The sequence below is a fragment of the Cavia porcellus genome, unplaced genomic scaffold, assembly GCF_034190915.1.
Source record: "Cavia porcellus strain 051 isolate PalLab524CR breed Dunkin Hartley unplaced genomic scaffold, mCavPor4.1 scaffold_20, whole genome shotgun sequence".
In the NCBI taxonomy this organism is placed as follows: domain Eukaryota; kingdom Metazoa; phylum Chordata; class Mammalia; order Rodentia; family Caviidae; genus Cavia; species Cavia porcellus.
This window is the reverse complement of record NW_026947503.1, coordinates 45,318,154-45,339,341: the sequence shown is the minus strand read 5'-3', so window position 1 is coordinate 45,339,341 and position 21,188 is coordinate 45,318,154. Positions and strand designations below refer to the sequence as shown.

Sequence of the window (21,188 nt, the reverse complement as noted above, 5' to 3'; positions counted from 1 at the left end):
AGTTTGAGCTTGGAGCCATTGGACAACTAAGGTTATATTTAGACTCTAACAGACAGTTGTTTTTTGAATTATTATTTTTCCTCCCTTGTTTTCTTACGTGATTCAGACTATTCACACATCGTAATTTTCTTTTCTTCAATTGTCATGCCCCAGAAATTAACCTGAATTTTCTGCTAAGCTGGTACAGTCAGCCCATGCTTGTTGTGAATGTACTATGCGCAAAACTTACCTATACAGAGAGATAAATATAGCCCCAGCCTTCAAAAGTTGTTGAGGCAAAGAAATCAATGACAAGAATACTATAATAACAATGAGAAACATTTTTTGAATACTGACTTTATATTAGGCATGATCCTAACACTCTTTTTAAGTTAGCTCATTTAATCAGGACAACAACTCTAACAAGCAATGCAAGATATTGCTGTAAGAGTGGTATCTTTTGTATGGAGGAGAAAGTGAAGAAGAACTTGTTATCTTAAGCAATTCAGCATTGACCTGACTTGCAAATCCCAGTTTAAATACTTTATCAAAGTTAAGATAGTAAGCCTTAGCTTCACCCGCACCAAGTCTGCTGTGGTTGTGAAGAAGATCGAGACCCATGATGGGAAGCTGATGTCTGAGACCTCCGATGTCCTGCCCATGTGAATGAACCACAGAAGCCTTTCCCAGCCGACAGCCCTCCCTAGGCTGCCCCAGAGCCTGGAGGGAGACAGCCTCATATGGGAGCAAGAGACCCACCTGAGGCTCAGCCCTCGCCCTCAGCCCACCCTTGGGGGGAATCTACTGCCTGGAGTACCCCTTCTTTCCCACGCCCTCCACCAAAAACCAATTCACTTGTTTTATTCCAAAATAAAGCTTGGTTTTGCCATCTGAAAAAAGTTAAGATAGTAACTGAACTTGTTCTTGTTAAAAGATAGGGTGGAGATAAAATGTTTGATTTTCTTTGAGGAATCTAATCTATCTCTCTCCCCCCATCCCTCCCTCACTGCCTCTGTCCCTCTCTCCCTCTCCCTCTCCTAATCTCCATACAATGTCCTTGAAAGACATTTGAATAAAGATTTGAGTATTTTTTTTCATTTTTTAAATTGGGCCTCTATAAAATGGCACTTACATCAAACTAACCTCTACATTCAGTTTTGATACGGTTCTTCTTTTCAACACCTCCATGTTAAGTTTACTAATGAGGAGCCTGAGGTTTAGACAAGTTGAGTAATATGCTATATTTTATGTTAGTATGTAACAAATTCCCACAAGTTTAGCAATTTAAAACAACACACATTTATTATCTCACAGTTTCTATAGGCCATGAGTCTGGGCTCAACTTAGTTGGGTCCTCTGCTCAGTTTTGATAGTGCTGCTCTCTAGATATCAGTGGGGCTACATTCTTATCTGGAAGCTCAGGATTCTCTTTCAAACTCACCAGGTTGTTGGTAGAAGTTAGTGTCTTGTATTTGCAAAATGAATGTCTTGTTTTCTTATCAGCTTTGGCTTGAGCCTATCACCTGCACCAAACATCTTTTCAAAAGCAGTGTTTTCTTTGAGCAAAGCAGATATCAAAATGATTAATCATTATCTCTCAAAAGCATAAAAAGTTAAATAAAAATGAATTTTAGAAATATTCCAAATATCTATGAGTAATTTAATAATCAGTATCACTCGTGTAAGATATATAAAGTAGGTGTAAAAATGCACATATGTAAGTAATGTTAAGAAACAAAAATCAGAATATAAAGCAGTGCATATACTTTTTCTATTATATAACACATATATTAAAATATGTAAAATACTTGATTAAGTTTCTAGATTTTTATAAGTTTAGTTGTCATTTTTAAAGTACAGTTATTCTATACAAACCTTAACCATACAAAGTAGAAGATAGCACTGTTACATATTTGTCTTGACATTAAGTACTATAGAAGTTCATAACAGGAAAGATTAATGTCAACTAGAGTCTCTCTTCAGGTGTCAAATAAGATTAAATTTTTATGAAGTAGCTTACTAGCTAGTCATCAGCTAAGTATACAGGACTGCATGTCCTCTGAAGAAGACTTTCTTCTACCTAGATATGACTAATACTCACTTATGGAAATATTTTAGCATTATTTTACAAAGTCAGTTAAAATCTTTAGATTACTGTAATATCCCTCTTTGTCATAGAGTAGGGAATAATGTATTGTGTATCTCTATTAGCTGACACTTTTTTAAAGTCCCATCAGTTTACCATTTTCAGATATTGCAAAGTAAAATGATTTTCTTCTGCTTCTGCCAGGAATCTCAATATTCAGTTATTCTGTGTCTCTAGAATAAACAACCATCTCAACTGTTTATGTATTGGTTTTATTTAAAAAGACATTGTGGTAGACTGAATAATGTGCCCCCTTCCCACAAATGTGCCTACATCTTAATTCCTAGAACTGTGAATGTCACATTATGTGGCACAATGGACTTTGTAGAGCAAAGGATTTTGCAGATGTGATTAAGAATCTTGGGATGAGAAATTATCCTGGCTTATCTGAATGGACCCCATAAAATTCAAATGCTACTTATAAGGAAGAGATAGGAGAAGGCAGTGTGATTGATGATGGAAGCAGAAGTTGCAGTGAGTGCATTTTCACTGTGGAGGAAAGGCCACAAACCAAGGAAGTCAGGTAGCCTCTAGAAGCGAAAAAGGCAAGGAGAGTGATTCTCCTGGAGCCTCTGAAAGGAGTTTGCCAACACCTTGACTTTAGCCCATGAAATGGTTTCCTAATTTCTGACTTCTGAAACTGTAAGAGAATAATTTTTTGTTGTTTTGAGCCATAAAGCTTGTGGTAATTTGTTACAGAAGAAATAGCTAATATTGCAGTTGTTATGTATTAGTTTACTGGAAATGCCATATTTTACTTGTAGCCTTGAGCAAATAAGCTTCTCTCAACTTGTAAATAATTGTTCATAAAAGTAGAAGCGCATTTCAGTAGATATAGATAGAAGATTAAGGAGGATTTTTGTTAATATTAGTGTTCACTACATGATTCCTTTCTGTATTTGTTTGTATAGAGATAAAAAATAGAATAGAAGTAAAGAGTTAATGTAAACTGGCTTTAAATAAAACCCTGAAGGGAGAGGAAGATGAAAGTAGAAGCTGTCAAGGATATTTTAAATGTTTTTCTTGTCTGCCAGTTACTTTCTCTTGTTTTTATCTTTCAGTAAAAAGTCCAGGGTGGAAAACAAAGTTTCTACAAAAGTGGACTATTTTCTCCTTTCAGCTTCTGCATTAAATATTGTACTCGGGCACTTCTAAAGAAATAACAGCTTCTAGGCTTAGTATATCTTTGGATAACCCATCTTATTGGTTAAATAACTGGACTAGGTGGCCCCCTTTTCATACTGAAGATCTAACTACAGGGAACCATTACGATTTTAGTGGGCCGTCTTTGGAATAATCTGATAGTTGGCTGGCTTCATTCTCAGCATTTTCAGAAGTGAATACCCCATCAATCCAGTTTCATTTAGTCTGCATTTATTCCTTTCATTATTATTTTGTCATCCCCAAGTATCCACTTTTCATGAGCAAGTCGCTTATGTGTTGCACACTCAGTAATGTTTTATACAAGAATATTTCCAGTTGGGCAAACTGTAATTTAGATACCACAGATTTCTGAAACACATTGTGAAGGAAAGCTGCTTATTTGTTCTGTTGAATCAATGATGTTTGGAACTGAGTGAACTAAAACAACTCAGTCTTGTAAAGCCAACAATTCAACAGATGGAGATAGTGCAGGGCAAAGACCTGTCGTTTTCAGAATGTGGTTCCAGATCAGCATCATCTGGGAACTTGTTAGAAATGCAAATTATCTGACTTTGCTCCAGACTAAGTGGAATCTCTTGGGAATGAAGCTAGCATTTTATGTTTAATAAGCCCTCTGCTGGTATTTGTTAGAGTTTGAAAATGACTGATAGGGACTAAGCTTCACTCTCTAGTAGAACAGAGTTCTAGTAAGTCTGATAGAATGGACTTAAGGCTAAGATGTTGGAAAAGCTCATTCTTTTGATCTATCAGTGGTAATTTTTACTGCTTCCTTTCTACCCTAGTTCTACCAGACCATTCGAACACTAAAAATCCCTTATGTTTGAAGAACAAATGAAATATATTCTGCATTTGAATATCTGCTTTTGATTAAAATTATATTTTGTTCAAAGCAATTTTACCTATGTTCTATAAAGGTATTTATAAAAACTCATGAAATTTTTAGCACTAACCTCCTATTCAGTATAAGGTGAAATATTTTATATCAAATTTCATTCTGTGTGATGGCCAATCAACGAGTATTTAAAGCTGCTGAATGGATTCTTGGTTCAGTATATGAGGGTAAACATTTTTAGATATTAAAATTCAATGCATTTGCTTCATCTCAGGTTGATTTTATGTAATATTCATTATTTGCAATTCTTAAAATCACCAAAGATCTTAGTTAAAGATCATGTCGCAACCCTATATTTTTCTTGTACTTATATGGATTTGCTTAAGTGTAGACTGTTAAACCTACAATTGGATAAAGCTTTGTAGCACATCTGTTTAGCTATGCAAATGCTGTTTAATTTTAAGAAGATAGAACAGGAGTATTTTTTAAATGAATATATATTCTTAAGTTCTGAAAAAATGAAAAGAAAGAATTGGTTTTACTGTGCTTTTATTTGACATGTGACACTGTGGGGTATTTTTGCAGATAACCAATAGGAAAAATGCTCTGCAGTCTTCATCTGTGGAATTGGATGGCTCCTACTTGAGTGTAGCCAAACCACAAACCTACTGTCAAACCAAGCAAAGGCCCAAGTCTGCGAACCAGGACTTAGCTTCAGAATCTTTTATGGCATTCGGGAATAATTCTTTGAAATCAGCAACCCTTTCTCAACCCAAAGGAGGTCTGGAGAGGCTGCCAAGAGAAATAACAACATGTAATTATGAATCTCCAGGGAGAAAACCACTGATTGCAGCACCAACAGAAATAGCTCCACTAGAAGAACTGAAGATTAAGGAATGTCCAAACCTTAAGCCTACTCCATCTAAACAATGCTGTGATCACAGACTTTCTGAAAATAAAGATCATGTTCATGAGCTCCATCCTACAAACCTGGCCTTTCAGTATTCTAAGACACATCCAGAATCATGCAGTCATTGTGGGATTTCTTGGGCATCTGACATGTACAATAAAGGAGCACCACAACCCAATGAAACCGAAGTGAAAAAGCATCTCTCAGAAGACAGACGGCAACAACTGATACTTCAAAAAATGGAGCTAGAAATTGAAAAAGAACGCCTTCAGCATCTGCTAGCTCAGCAGGAGACAAAGCTACTACTGAAACAGCAGCAACTTAATCAGTCTCGACTGGATTATAATTGGTGAGTCCTACCTGTTCTTCAACAATGTATGTGAATTGCAGTATAAAATGTCTGAGGCATTACTGTGAAAGACTTCTACGGAAAGATCTTGGTTTGCTCAGGTTGTATACTAGCACTGACTACTAAGTAAATTCCTGTCTTCTGTGTAAGATCTATAAGATTACCTTGATTTCACAATGTTAGATTAGAATTTCTACTTCTGAGCAATCAGCTGTAACTTTTGTTGGATTTCAAAGATAATGTTTTAAATTATATTAACATTACACCAAGCCCTTTGTTCTGATGTCATTGTAGAGAATGTTAAGCAGTAAGTAAAAACTCAAGCGTTCAGGTTGTGGGATCAACTGAGAAGTGTGACTAGCTTTATCATTCTATATTTATGTCTAGCTGACATAATATCAAAAATAACAAATGATGGAAATCTTCTAAATTTCATTTTTTCATGAAATATAACCTGTTTAATTACCAGCTCTCATAGACTTGACCACATGTGCATTGTTCTTCCCTTAATTCTTCTCTAAGATCAGTGTTTCAAAAACTAAATTGCTTAGCTTTAAATTGCTTTGTCTCAGATTGTTCAGCATAGTTTTGTATGCAGTCATAAAGATTGCTAGCTTAGTTTCAGAAAAACTGCTAGTGAATCAGACACAATTGTATTTTAAACAATAAAATGTGGCATGTATAACATTTAAAAAATAATAAAGTGCTAGTTTTTGTAGGGAAGTGCTTACACGGAACTTGATCAAAATATACAATGAATATTTAAATTTTAAAAATTTATTGGGGCTGGAGGTTTAGCTCAGCGACATAAGTGCCTGCCTTGGAAGCAGGCAGTCGTGAGTTCGATCCCCAGTACCGATAAAAAGGAAAAAGACAAAAAAAAAAATTATTGTACTAAAAGACACATTGCTGTTAATACTCCTCAGAATATTCCCACTTACCTCAAACAATATTCCACAGCTGTTACCGCTTTTGAGGATGCTTTTTTTCTTGATGCTTTTCTGAAGCAGTTCTGGATGTCTTCTTTCATAAGTGTCTTTACAAGATGTGGTGAAAACTATAGTGAATGCTACTGCCAGTTTTCATCCACTGGAAAGGCAGGCTTGTAAAAATAATACAATCAAGAACTATGCAACTTTTGACTGTTCTCTCCAGTTAAAATGATTGTGAGAGATAAAAGTTTGAATTGATGTATGTCACTGAGTAAGCCGTGACAGCACAACTAAAGACATGGAGGGAGAGGATTTCCAGGACTACTACAATGTGCATTTTTCTAATGAGAAAGAAGTAAACATCCATTGTATTTTTAAATTACACCTTGTGTATCCTTATAGTTTCTTCCTAGGTCAAAATTTCTATTTTCCCTCTGTAAATATTCTTACTAGAAATATACCTCTCACATAAACACAATAGAAATGGTAATTTATTTTCTGTTGGTGTTTTTTAGAGTCACTTTTCTTTCACTTAAAAATCATACCTAATATTCTTTAAATTCTTCTTTCTTTGAAAATTCCATCATGACTTTTCCCCCCATATCATATCTACTTTCCTTGGAGCCGTAAGGGATCTTTCTCTTGCTTCATGATCAGAGGGTTCTGTTCCTAATACCTAGAGGCTGTTAAAGTACACGGAAATGAAGTCTCTGCAACAAGAGTGTCACCAGATTCTAGACAGTTACCTCATTCTTATTAACCTCATTCTTAACTCTAATCCTCCATTTAGAGTAGATTTTCTTGAAAACTTTAAGAAATACTTACTGAATTCCTATAATATATGAGGAATGGTCATAGGTGGCTAGGATTTAAAAAAATAAATCAAATGTAATGTTTCCTTTAAAGAGGCACAGTCTTGCAGGAAACAGTAGATAATTTTAGAGTAGGCATCGTGTTCTTATGTGTAGCACTATATAATTGAAATAACCCCAAATGATGATAGTAAAGTATTGTTCTCTGTAGAATAGTGTGTGGGGAACAGCTTTTGAGCAAGTTTTATATATGCATGAATTATAAAATATTATACATATTCATAGATATATTTCAAATCTTATTTTGAAATCATTGTAAACTCACAGAAAGCTTACAGAAGTACTACAGAGGTCCCATGTACCCTTTACTTGGATTCCACCATTAATCTAAATTATTCACAATTATGATATCAGAACTAGTAAATTAACATTGGTACAATATATGTGTATAGTTATATGCCATTTTATCCCATGTAGACCTATGAAGTCACCACATTCAAAATACAGAATTATTTTTGTCATCACAAAGATATTTTCCCTGCTACTTTATAATAGTCCTACCCATTTCCTTCTGTCTTTAGTATCCATAATCCATAGGGACCACTAATCCTTTGGCATCATCTGTAATTTTGTCATTTTGAGAATATCATTAAATTGTATATTACATAAACCATATTTTAGCTTTTTTTCACTCAGTTAATTCTTAAGATCTGTTAAAGAATATATACTAGACCATTTTATAGCTACATATACTAGACCCTTTTTTAGCTTGTTAGTATTCTATGATGAATATAGAATACCATATTTAACCATAATTTAACCATTCACCTGTTAATGAAAAATGTGATTGTTTCTAGTTTTTTTTGTCTTCTAAACAAACTTGCTGTGTACATTTTTGTGTAAGTTTTTGTGTGGACTGAGGTTTTCATTTCCAAATGTGGAATCAAAGAATATGGTTGCTAAATCACGAGTGTTTATTTAGCTTCTTTAAATTAAATATGCTTTTAGCTTTTACTACAGTTAGGTCATAATACATTCTTACTGGAAATGTATGAAAAACCTAGTTTCTCAACATCATTTCTAGAATTTGATATTATTGCTAATTTTTATTTTGCCTCTTTTGATATGTATATGATAGTATTTTTATTATGGTTTTAGTTTGCATTTTCCTAATGGCTATAATGATATTAAATGTCTTTTCCTGTATTTATTTACTCTCCTTTCATCCTTTACAGAAAATAGGCTCTTCAGTATCTTTTGCTCATATATTAACTGGAATATTGGGGTATTCTAACTTTTGAGTTTTGAGAATTCTTTATATCTTCTGGACAGCTCTTGTCAGATATGTGGGTCACAATTATATTTTCCCAATTTATAGTTTGTTCTTTCAGTCTCAACAGGATCTTTCATGGCATCAAAATAATTTTTTTCTTTTCAGGACTAGAGATGGTAACAGGTTGTGTAAGTGCCAGGCCAGTGCTCTGTCACTGAGCTATAGTTCCTTGCCTTTTTAAAAATTTTTTATTTTGATACAGCATCTTACTATGTTACCCAGACTGGCTTCAAACTTGCAAACCTCTTGCGTCTGTCTCCCAAGTAGCTGGGATTACAGGCCTGTACCACCCTACCCTGCTAAAAGCTTTTGATATTAATGAAGTCGAATTTACTGACTTTTTTCAGTTATGGACTATATTAAACTTTTATCATGATTAGGTATTGAATTTTGTCAAATGCCTTTTATAATCATATGATTTTTCTTATTTAGCCTGCTAAAGTCATAGATTACATTGAGTTTTGAATATTGAACTAGCCTTCCATTTCTTGAGTGATCCTCACTTGGCAATAGTATGTAGTTTTTTTATATTTTAAAGATATTTCTATCAGTATTGTTGAGGAATCTTAGTCTATTTTCTTTATTGTATATCTTTGTCTGGCTTTAGTATCAAGGTTATTTTGTCCTCATTCAGTGAGTTGGCAACTGTTACTTTTTAAATGTTTAGTAGTATTCACTGAAACCAGAGATTTATTTTTTGAGTTTTAAAATTACCGTCTCAATTTACTTAATACAAGGTTATGCAGATTATTTCTTTGGTAGTGAGTTGTAGAAGTTTGTGTTTTTTGGAAAATTGACCCATTTTTCTTGTCATGAAATTTATATGGGTGTGGTTGGTAAGAATGAAATTTTTTCATTTCATTGTTATTGTATTTTCAATTTCTTCATTAATTCCTTCTGTTTATTTGCTTTTGCTTTATCTTGCTCATATAAAATTTGTTAAGTTAGAAGCTTATATGATTGATTTGAGACATTTTTCTTTTCTAAGGAAGAATTTAGTACTGTAAATTTTCCTCTGAAGCATGATCCAGTTGTCTCTCACAAATTTTATGATCTTTTCTTATTCATTCAATACAGTATATGTTCTGTCTTGATACATATTTCATGAATGCTAAAGAAAAATGTGCATTCATTGTTTTAGAGTGGAAAATATTCTATAAATATCAGTTAAATTTTATTGCGTGATAGTGCCTTTGAGTTGTTCTATATCCTTGTTGATTTTCTACTTGTTTATTCTTTTAATTCTTAAGAGAGCAGTTTTAAAAGCTCCAACTACAAGTATGGGCACATTTATTTTATTCTCAGTTCTATCAATTTCCTTTTATGTATTTATACCTCTCTTGTTTGCTGTTTATACATTTAACATTAAAATGTCCTCCTGATGAATTGAACTGTTTTTATCATTATGTAATTTTTTTTCTGGCCATAACAATTTTTCTCTCTCTACAGTTTCATTTATCTGATATCGATAAAGCTATTGTCACTTATATTTGATTATTTCACTCTATACTTATGATGTGTTTTTTTTTTTTTTTCCTGGCTCTGGAGATTGAATACATTGATGTACATTGCTGGCCCTTTTTTTTAATTTCTTGAATCAGTGTCTCACTAAGTTGACAAGTTTGGCCTCAAACTTGCAGTCATCCTACCTCAGCCTTCCAGGGTGCTAGGATTATAGGTGGGTAATGTCATTTGCATGTTGTAATTTTAAATTGAATTTCTTAGCATTTCATTGAATCATGTTTTTTTAACTTACTTTGCCAGTTTTTGTCTTTCAGTTGGTATGTTTAGACATACAGTTTTTTTGTTGTTGTTTTTCAGAGTTCTGGTGTGTGACCAAAGAAAGCCTCAAATTTTTAATCCTTTTATTTAGCCTCATGAATAGCTGAGATTACAGGCATGTGACACTGTGTGTTACTGGACATTTAGTTTTAATGTAATTTATATATGTTAGGAATTAAATCTGACATTTTATTTTGTTTTTTTCCCTGATTTTTCATTCTTCTTTTTTTGCCTTTTTATAAGAAATTTGAGCATTTTTTAGAATTCCATTTTAATTTGTCTGTTACATTTTGACTGTGTCTCTTAGGGCATATTTGTTTTATTGACTCTAAATATTACATGTATGTATGTAGCATAGTCTATTGTTACATTTTACAGCTTAATTTAAATGTAGAAATTTTACCTTCCTGTAAGTCCTTGTGTTCTTCCTTATTTGTGGTTCACTGAGAACCACATCAGAAAATAAGTTTTGTTTTTACTATTGTGTTTAGAAAATAAGGTTTGTTTTTACTATTTAGATTAACTTATAAATAATTCTGAAAAATAAAGAAGAAAAGAAAGTTTATTGTTTATATTTTTATTATTTTATTTATTCTTTCTTCCTAACATTATAAGATTCCATCTTTTTTCATTTTCATTTCTGTTTAATGAACATTTTGGGCATTCTTTTAGGGTAAGTGTTCTGACAACAGAGTCTCTTAGATTTCATTCATCTGAATATGTTTCTATTTTGGAATTCTTCAAAAGGATATTATTGTTGAATGTAGAGTTCTGGATTGACAGTTCTTTTCTGTTAGCACTGTAAATCTGTACTACTCTCTGTTGCCATGTTTTCTGATTTCATTCAAATTATTTATCCTTGTACAGTGTATCATTTCTCTTTTGCTGCTTTTAAAGTTTTTTTGACTTTAGTTTTTAGAAATTTGACCATCATGTCTGTTTTTAAGGATTTCTATATATTTATGTTCAATGGACTTAGTTCAGATTCTTAAATTTTATGTCTTTTGCCAAATTTGAAAGTTTTCAATTTTTTTTTTTTTTTTTTTTTTTTTGCTTATACAATCTGTGCCTCCTACATTTCTCTTAGACTCCAGTCAAATAAATATAAAATCTTTTGTTATGGACTCACATATCCTCATTTGATTTTTATTGTGGTGGTTATTATTCAGTGCTTTTCTTCTAGTTATTCAAACTTTAATTTTCTAGGATTTTGGTCAAGTTTCTGATTCTTTCCAATAGCCTCTCCACTGTGTTGTTAAGCTACTCTGATAGAGTTTATTTTTCTTAGTTTGTGTTTTCCTTTATATTTTGCACTTATCTGAAGGTAAATATTCCATTTGGTTAATTTTTATGACTTCCATGTCTTTTCTTGCTCTCTCTCTTTCTCTTTTTTCCTCCCTCCCTCCTTTCTTTCACTAGGGATTGATGTGCATGATAGCCAAGTAGTTAACGACTTACATACCCAGACCCTTTCATTTTATTTTGAGAAAGTTTTCTTTAAGTTATTGAAGTTGGCCTCAAACTTGTGGTCCTTCTGCCTCAACCTTCTTAGTAGCTAGATTACAAGCATTCAATGCCAGGCCTAGCTATTTTTTGTTTCATTTAGTATTCTGTTTTTAAAATTTGTTTCAAGTATATTCAGAAATATTCACTGAACCATTTTATTACATCTTGCAATAGTTTTATGAGATAATTCCAACATTTGTGTCATCTTGGTATTAGTATTTGTTGGTTACCTTTTCTCATTCAAGTTGAGATTTCTTTTTTTTCTTTCCTCCTCCTCTTTCTCCTTTTTCTCTTCCACCACCTCTTCTTCCTCTTCAACCTCCTCCAATCCTCTTCTGCCTCTCTCCCCCTCCAATCTACTTTTAACCAGAAATCAAACTCAGGGTCTTGTGCTTGCCAGTTGGGCACTGTGCCACTGAGCTACATCCTTGACCCTCAATTAGATTTTATTGGTGCATTTTACATATACATAATCATCAGATTAATCATAGGAAATTTCTTCCAATGATGGAAAAGGGTTCTTTTATCCCTGTAGCCCCTCTGGTATTTATTAATGCTTGATTTCTTGATAACAGGCATTCTTTCCTTCTTTTCAAGGTGAAGTGGAATCTCAGTGTTGTTTTAGATTGCATCTCTCAAATGACCTGTAATGTTGAACAGTTTTTCACATAATTTATTTTCTGCCTGTCTTTCTTCATCTAAGAAGTATGTATTCATATCAGATGCTCATTTTTGGTTTGGATCTTTAAATCTGAGGAACAGTTGACAAACATTTTCTCTCACATTGTAGGTTGTCTCTTCAGTCTATTGGTGATTTCTCTTGCTGTGCAAAAGCTTTTTAATAATGTAAGATCTCAGTTATTGATTCTTTGTGACAGTTCCTGTGCGATTGGGGTTTTATTCATAAAGTCTTTTCCTACATCAATATCTTCAAGAGTTTTACCTATTCTAACTTCTAACAGATTTAATGTTTCTATTTTAATATTTAGATCTTTGATCATTTTGAATTTAGTTTAGTATATGGTGAAAGATATGGATCTAATTTTTTTATTTTAGAAAGAAAACAACAGCAAAAGAATAAAAATGATGATATAGAATTTCAAAACAAAATAATAAGAAATTAACACTAGATAATATATTGCATATTGTCTTCAGCTTACAAGATATGGGCATAAAAATGATCAAATAATCAATGAAAGCACAAAATTCTTTTTAATGAACTAAGAGATTAGTGGTATACTTATCTATCTTGTAGGTACATACACATACATATATACTCACATGTGTATCTATACACATATAATCTTTTCCATGAATCTAATTTTAATCTTTAGTATATGGACAGCCAGTTACAGCACCATTTATTAAAGAAGATATCCGCGTCTTTGTCAAACATAAAGTGGCAAATTGTGTCTGGAATTGTTTCTGCATCTTCTAATGTGTTCTGCTGATTCTCTGGTCTGGGTTTTTTTTTTTTTTTTTTTTTTTTTTTTTTTTTTTTTTACAATATCGTGCTGTTTTTATCACAGTACCTTTGTAGTATAATTTCAGGTCTGGAACTGGGATGCCCCATGCCTTGTCTTTGTTGCCTAGAATTGCCTTTGCTATTCTAGGTTCCAAATAAATTTTGCAGTTGTTTTCTCTAACTATGTGAGATATGCTATTGAAATTTCCATCAGAATTGCATTAAATCTATATAACAATTTTGGAAATGTGGCCATTTTCACTATATTGGTTCTTCCTACTGAAGAGCAAGCCATATCTTTGCATTTTTCTGATATTCTCCTTGATCTGCTTTTTCAGAGTAGCATACTTTTCAGTGTAAAAATTTTTACTTCCCTTGTCAGATTGATTCCTTAGTATTTCATTTTTTTTGATGCTATTGTGAAAGGCATAGTTTTCCCTAATTTCTCTGTTAGTAAGTTTGTTGTTGGTGTAAAGGAATTCTACTAATTTTCGAGTGTTCACCTTGTATCCAGCTACATGACTGAATTTTGTTATTGAATCTAAAGTCCTTTTACGGAGTTTTGGGAGTCATCTGAGTAGAGCATCGTGTCATCTGCAAATAATAATTTAACTTCTTCATTTCCTATCATTATTCCTTTTATTTCTCTCTCTTATCTAATTGTTCTGACTAAAGTTTCTAGAATTATGTTGAATATAAGTAGTGAGAATGAACATCCTTGTCTTGTTCCTGAATTTAGAGTAAGCTTTCCATTTTTTTCCATTTAGAATCATATTGTTGTTTTGTAATAAAAGCCATCAGATGGCTTTTATTAGATGGTGATAAAGGCCATTTATTCCAGTTATCTGTAGGGTTTTAATCATGAAAGGGCGTTGGACTTTGTCAAATGCTTTTTCTGCATCTATTGAGATGACCATATAGTTTTCTTCTTGGCTCTGTTAATGTGATATATTCCATTTATTGATTTACATATGTTGAACCATTCCTGTATCTTTGGGATGAATCCTAGTTGGTGATAGTGTTTAATCTTCTTGATGATTTACTGCATTTTGTGTGCCAGTATATTATTGAGGATTTTTGTATCTATGCTCATTAGGGAGATTGGCCTTTAGTTTCATTCTTGATTGAGTACTCTAGGGTTGGTATCAAGGTAATATTTGCTTCCAGGAATGACTTTGGGAGGATTATTTCTGTTTCAATTTCATTAAAGAATTTGAGAAGTAGTGGTATTAGGCCTTCTCTAAATTTCTTGTAGAATTTAGCAGTCAATCCATTAGGTTCTAGGCCTTTCCTTGTTGGTAGGGCTTGGCCTGCTCTTTTTCTTCTAGAACATTAAGTTGTTTATTTGAGCTCACTCTGATTTCCTGATTTGTATACTCACTGCAATAGGTTTCCATCATAGGACTGCTTTCATTATGCTCCATAAGTTCTGTTACATTGTATTTACATTATTGTTTAATTGTAGAAATGGTCTAATTTTTTCTTTAATATCATCTGTGAGCTGTTGGTTGTTCAGGAGGGTGTTAATTTCTATGTGCTTATGAAGTTCTTGTGATTTTTTTGCCATTGATTTCCAGTTTCACTGCACTTTGGTCTGATAATATGTATGGAATAATTTCTACTTCTTTGCATTTACTTAAGCGTATTCTGTGTGCTTGTATGTGGTCTGTTTGGAGAATATCCTGTGTGTAGCTGAGCAGAATATACATTTTGATCTTGTGGGATAGAACACTCTGAAAACATCTACTAAGACCATTTATTCAGAAGTTTGGTTTAGTTCTAATATTTCATTGTTGATTTTTTCATCTAGTTGATCTGACTCTGTGATAGTGGGATATTGAGATTTTCCCCAATATAATTTTATTAGCGTTTATCTGATTTTTCATGTCTGTTAACATTTGTTTTATATAGTTGGGCACACTGGTATTTGTTACATATGTATATGTATGATTATTATCTCTTGGATTGTTTGTTTTACCCTCTTTTTCTCTCCTAGTCAGTCTTGGCTTGAAATCTACTTTGTCTGCAAATAGAATAGCTACCTCTGTATTTTGCTGTGTTCCTATCTCAGTGAGTATTGTTTTGCATTCTTTGGCTTTCAGTCTGTGAATTTTTTTTTTGAGTTAAAGATGTTTCTTGTATGCAGCATATTGTTGAATCTCACTTCTTGATCTATTTTGCCAGTCTTTTGATTGGTAAATTGAGACCATTAATATTTATGGTTATAACCGATACTAATATTTATGGTTATAATTTATATGATTATAACATGACTTATCCTTGTGATGTTATTTTTCTGTTGTTGGCTACCTTTTGCTCCTCCTCTAATTAATTGTTTGCCTTGCCTGGAGGATTAATTCTGTTGGAGTTCCTGGAGTTGCAGTCTTTGTTATCCTTTTCAAGAATGTCTTTCAGATCACTTTGGAGTGCTGGTTTTGTTTTCATGAATTTCCTCAAGAATTTTTATCATGGCTAATTGAAGTTCTATATTATATTTTATATATATATATATATCATAATTCTATATTTAATTTACTTAATTTTTTCTAGAGCCTCGTTCATTTGCTTTGTTGTTACCATTTCAGAGAGGCCAGATGGATTGCTTTTGGGTTGTCCTACCTCCTTGTCCCCCTGGGTTTGACTTTGCTGAACTGGATGTCTGGGGTTACAACTTGTTTAAGTGTCTTCTCATTTTCTATTTTGTTTCTCATTTTTTTAAGTTTAATTTCTGAGTTGATACTTGTGATTTGCCTATGGTATATAACTTTATTGCTAGTATTTGGAACCTTGAGGCAATTGCTACTTCTCAGAGGTGTCTTCCAGGTATAGCTGTCTTTTGGGTTTTGAGCCTATTGCAAGATCCTTCCTCAGTTTGTTGGGGATGAGAAGTTGCTGCCTGTCTGGCCCAGCCCCTGGTTTCTGGTACTAGCCAAGGTATTTGCTATGACCCTTAGGCAGTTTCAGCCTTGGTATACTGGGAAGAGCAGCTGGTTAGAACAGTTAGGTTATTTTGGCTACAGTGGTACAATAAGCAGTAACAATAGCATAAAACAGCCTAGAAAATGACAAACTGAGGAAACCATTAATTTGCCATCTTTAACTGTATGAACTAGATTTGTGGTTATGTAATAAAATCTTAAACCAAACAGTGGTTTATTTATATGCAATAAATAAGCCCTCTCAATATGCCAGTTTTACCCTCAGTGGAAAAAAGAGGCTGGAGGGGAAATAGAGAAATATAAGAAGAGAAGAGATTTGAAGCAAGACTGGAGGACAAAGTAGGACTATGCAAACTTTGGGAAACTGGAATCGAAGATAGGAGGAAAAGAGAGAAGGAAGAAATAAAGGGACTAACAGAACAAGAACCACAAAAGAACACACCTAGAAACCACATTCATGCCCTTATAAAAAAGATCAAACAATGAAGAAAAGCCAGGGATTTAGCTCAGCGGTATAAGCACCTCTTGGCAAGCGTGAGGTCTTGAGTTCAATCCATGGTACAAAAAAAAAAAAAAAGAAAAGAAAAGAAATAGAAGAAAAAATAAAAGAGAGAGAAAAAAATCCACTTCAAGGTTTGTCTCTGTTATCACTGGTACACAATATGTATAGACAGAGTCCAGATGCATGCTGATTTATCCTAGCAAGCCAGCAGTAGATTTATGGCAGAGTAGTGGATAATCTCAATGAGCCTGCACCAATATTTCATCTGAAATTTTGGCTGCTTTCTGACTGTGTGGTTGGAAGCAGACCCATTTAGTCTGTTGCAGTCAGCATACCTTCTGTGGGCTTAAACTCAGCTGGGATTCACTAGATGGAGCCAGCAGTTGTTTTGTGTTCTGAGCTCAGTTGGCTCCTTTCCAGATGTCTCCCAGCAATCATCCTCTCCAGTAAGATGGCCAAATCCCATCCACTCACCAGTCAGTGCAGTCCACGGTATCCACTCCTCTTCCATTGCATGTCTCCTTGGAGGCCTCTGTAGTTGCCAACAGTCACTGTGTGTGTACAGGTTTGAACCATTCCTCTCATGCAGTGAGTCCCGTCTCAGGGAGAAGGCACTGTGTGCTACCTCCTTCTTTGCTCTTCCTGTGGACTTCAGTTCTTATTTCAGATCCTTCCTGGCTCCAGGGGACCCACTTCCCTCCTTCTGTTCTTCAAGTTGCTATATTCCAGTGTCTGGACAGCAAATCTCAGAGAAGCTCTTTTCTCTGCAGCTCATCATTCTGCCATTTTCCCAGAAATTTGAGAGGTTTTTTTTTTTTAATCATTGTTCCTATGAGTGCTTTTCAATTATTCTGAACATTTTGATTTTATGATATGAAATACTAGATTTTACAAAGTCTTTCTTTTTAGGAAACTCTCAATGACACTACTATGACAGAATCATTGGACACCTCAATAAAGCCAGTGGAAAATGAAAGCCTGGTCTCCCACTTGACTTTTGCTGTGGGAATAGGGAAAGTTTCCCCATACTTAGTTAAAGTATGGTAATTTATTGTTTAAAAGTTTTCTGTCTTGGTAGACTACCAATCTCTCTTGATCCTATGACTAGAGAGAGCAAACTTTTGTTTTCTCTCTCTCTCTTTCTTATTTTTTTTTCCTTCTTTTCATTTGTTTAGAGTTCTAGTTTGCAAACTTCTACAGTATTCAAAGTATATGAGGCAAAAAGAAAGCCCAGGAAATTCACACCTTGTTCAGGGTCTCTCCTTTTTTCATCTATCTTTCAAAATCTTATGTTTGTTTCAAGCCGAAACATCTAAGATTTAGGACTCTACAGGAGTATGAACAGTTATATTCACTTGATCTTGTCCTAAACTGAAAATCTCTAGATATTTTAATAAGTAATAGAAAGCAAATATGCAAAAATTCAGTAGGTCAATTAATGCTTAGTTTTCTTCCAAGTCCACTCACCTAAGTATCCACATGAATTAGATTACATCAAATTATATTCTGTTGTTTAACACTAAAAGTTTGTATCATCTGGAAAAACTGCATACTTGATACAGCTTAAACACCTTCTTAGTCTGAGATCTTTAGATGCTAAATTTATTTTTATTATGTGTATGCTTATTATCATTTGACCTTAATGCATTTCTTGACTAGAGGTTTTATTACCCTTACAAGTTATTTGCTTTCTAGCTTTAAGAAATCCTCAGTGTTTTACTTTGGTACCTTTCCCACTTTATTGAGTACTTCTCATCAGGTAAATGCAAACCATCAGGCAGTGCCAGGTGTAATAGTGGCTATCAGTAGAACTAGTGAGACTGGTTTTTGGTAACTTAAGCATCTTTTAAAGAGGTTCTTTTTGATTCTTTGTGAGTCTTGTTCTGCCATTTCATTTATCTTCTATAGCTCTAGTCCTGATGTAGAAATAGTTCTATCGAAATCTTTCCAATCAAGAATTTTTAAAAAATCTAAACCACCCAAACAGTAGTTCTAGACATTTTTAATTGGATAGTTCTCATTTTTCAATCTCCTAGTTGTTTCTACAATCAAGTAAGTCGGTTTACTATAGTTACCTGCCACAATTTAGGACTGAGATTCTAAATTTATCCATTTAACTAATCAGTATTACAACTCATATTTCAGTTGCCCTACTCTTTGTCCTACTTTTTAAATTTATGCAATTTTATATCTTTATGAGTTACCTGAAATTCACTTTATGCACATTAGAATTGTATACCAAGAATATCTATATCAAATGAATCTTTCTAAAACATGTCCTTTATTTTGCCACTTCCGAATTATAAAACCTGTAATTTCCTATTAGATTTTATGTATGCAACCTGGTGTGCAGAACTTTCATAATATATAAATCACTTCTTTACTCATGTGCTCTACTTTTCCTGAGAAATAATTTTTTTCCAGAGGCAAATTTATCTTTCTGCATCTTTTCTCAATATAACATTTATATTTCTTCCTCAAGCCATACCTTTTCCTCAGGCTAAATATCTTAGCTTTACTTTTCCATTCATCTCCATCTATTACAGCACAATTAAAAATCCCACTGTTTAAATTTTTAGGCCTGTTTTCGTTCTCATTTGGCTCCAAGTTATGGAATATACTCAAAGCTAGTAACTTATTGTTTCATGTGTAATGTATATAGTAATTCAGTTTGAGTCTCCTTGTTTTAGCAGACATTTACTAAATTCCTTGTTTTGCTTAAAACTGTGTGAGTGGAGCACCAAAATAACCAAAGCTTATCTTATCTCTCAGTGATATAATATCACTCTCTAATGTACACATAATTTGCACTCATTATTGAATTTGTAACTTAAATGGCTTTTTAATTATTATTATTTTTGGTCTTCTTCCTTTTTATCAGTACCAGGGATTGAACTCACAACTGTCTGTTTTGTAAGTCAGGCACTTAGGCCGCTGAGCTAAATCCCTAGCCCCTAATTAAATGGCCTTTGAAAACTCACTTCAGGGGATTTAGCTCAGCAGCATAAGTGCCTGCCTGGCAAGAGTGAGGTTGTGAGTTCGATCCTTGACTAAAAAAAAAAGGAGGAGGAGAAGGAGAAAAAGAAGAAAAAAACCTCACTTCAGTTAAATTAAGTAATATACGCTGCCCATGAGATATTGATCATAGTACTCAGGATATTCAGAAGAAATACTGGGAAAATAATTAATTGAAAAACAAATGAGTAGCATAACTTGTTCAGAATTTGGGAATGAACCTGTTATATTGGAATAAATTTGGCATAACATTAATATTTATTTAAATTATTATTAATAATTCATGTACTACCTTGAATATTCCATACTAATCAATAAGAGCTTTCAAAAGGCTGTCCTTCAGAATAGTGCACTGGAGCAAATATGCTCCAGTGTCTAACTGCAGGGGGCTACTAAAGATACTGACCAGAGAAAGGCTGTGCAGAAGCCAAACAAGACTGTGAATGGGAGAGTACAGGAAACAGAGAGGTGGACTAGGCACAACAAATGGTACAGCCTGAAGTAAAATCACAGTGGGGAACCTGAGGTTGCTAACTGGAAGTGGGAGAAGCACAGCTGATCCACCAACATTCTGAGATCACCAGAGGCACTTGACTACTGCTTCCTTCGTATGGCTTTTGGTGTGTGTGTGTGTGTGTGTGTGTGTGTGTGTGTGTGTGTGTGTGTGTGTGTATGTGTGTGCGCATGTGTGTGTGTGCGTGTGCATGTGTTCTTGTGTGATTTTTCAAGTGGCAGGCCTTTACATATATGTAAAGGATTATAGGTCCTATACATATATGTATAGGATTATAGCTGTGTGTGTAAATTTTCTACTGTTGCTTATGAAACACTGTATGTAGTTAAGCCATATATGCTCACTTCAGAGATTCTATCTGGACCTCTGAAGGTTATCTCACCTTCCTTGACTGTTAGTTCCGCAGTTAGATATAACATCCTTATCTCTTCTCTCATCTCTTATAATTTCATCCTTTCCCTTACCTTTGTTGTTTTCCACTTCTTCTGCTATCTCTAAGCTACTCTCCCGTAGTTTTTATTTTCTTTTATTTTTGTCACTATTCCTCTCTTTTGTACATCAACTATTATGAATAGCCTAACTACTACAGTATATTAACTTTTCACAGAAGTTCCCCGTCTCTAAAGGCTTTTTCAAAGCACTGTCCATTTAAAGTCCTTACCCCATCCTCTCCCTTCACTTGCCCTTTCACATCCTCATTAGTTTCCTCACCTGACCCCTTTCTTTTCTTATAGATATAAACTCTTATAAAATGTTTTTCTTTTTTTTTTCTATCTTAGTGTATTGTGAGAGGCATATATTTATGAATAACTGTAAGTGAGTGCTAGCTACCACTTCTGTTTTTACAGTATTTTGCATTGACCTGTCAGGTTCTTCCTCACCAAAGGTGGTTGTTTACAACTTTTAACATGGAGTTTCTGGTAACTTATAAATTAGATACAGTCTCCATAAAGACTGTCTCATTTTCTACTTATAAATCCCTCCTTTTACTCCTTTTTCTTTGTCAAA

General features: G+C 33.8%; 1 protein-coding gene across 4 annotated transcripts in view; it reads left to right on the top strand.

Moving 5' to 3' along the window:
• Kiaa1328 (KIAA1328 ortholog) overlaps positions 1–21,188 on the top strand; it is a 287,886-nt gene that overhangs the window by 144,986 nt on the left and 121,712 nt on the right. For all 4 annotated transcript variants that reach the window (XR_001202191.3, XM_023566814.2, XM_003474074.5 and 1 more), the window contains exon 7: positions 4,707–5,380. Coding sequence is in view for 3 of the 4 variants with exons in the window: in XM_023566814.2 (XP_023422582.1) it covers positions 4,707–5,380 (674 nt within the window). In the remaining variant the exon portion in view is untranslated. The remainder of the gene's footprint in view (positions 1–4,706; positions 5,381–21,188) is intronic.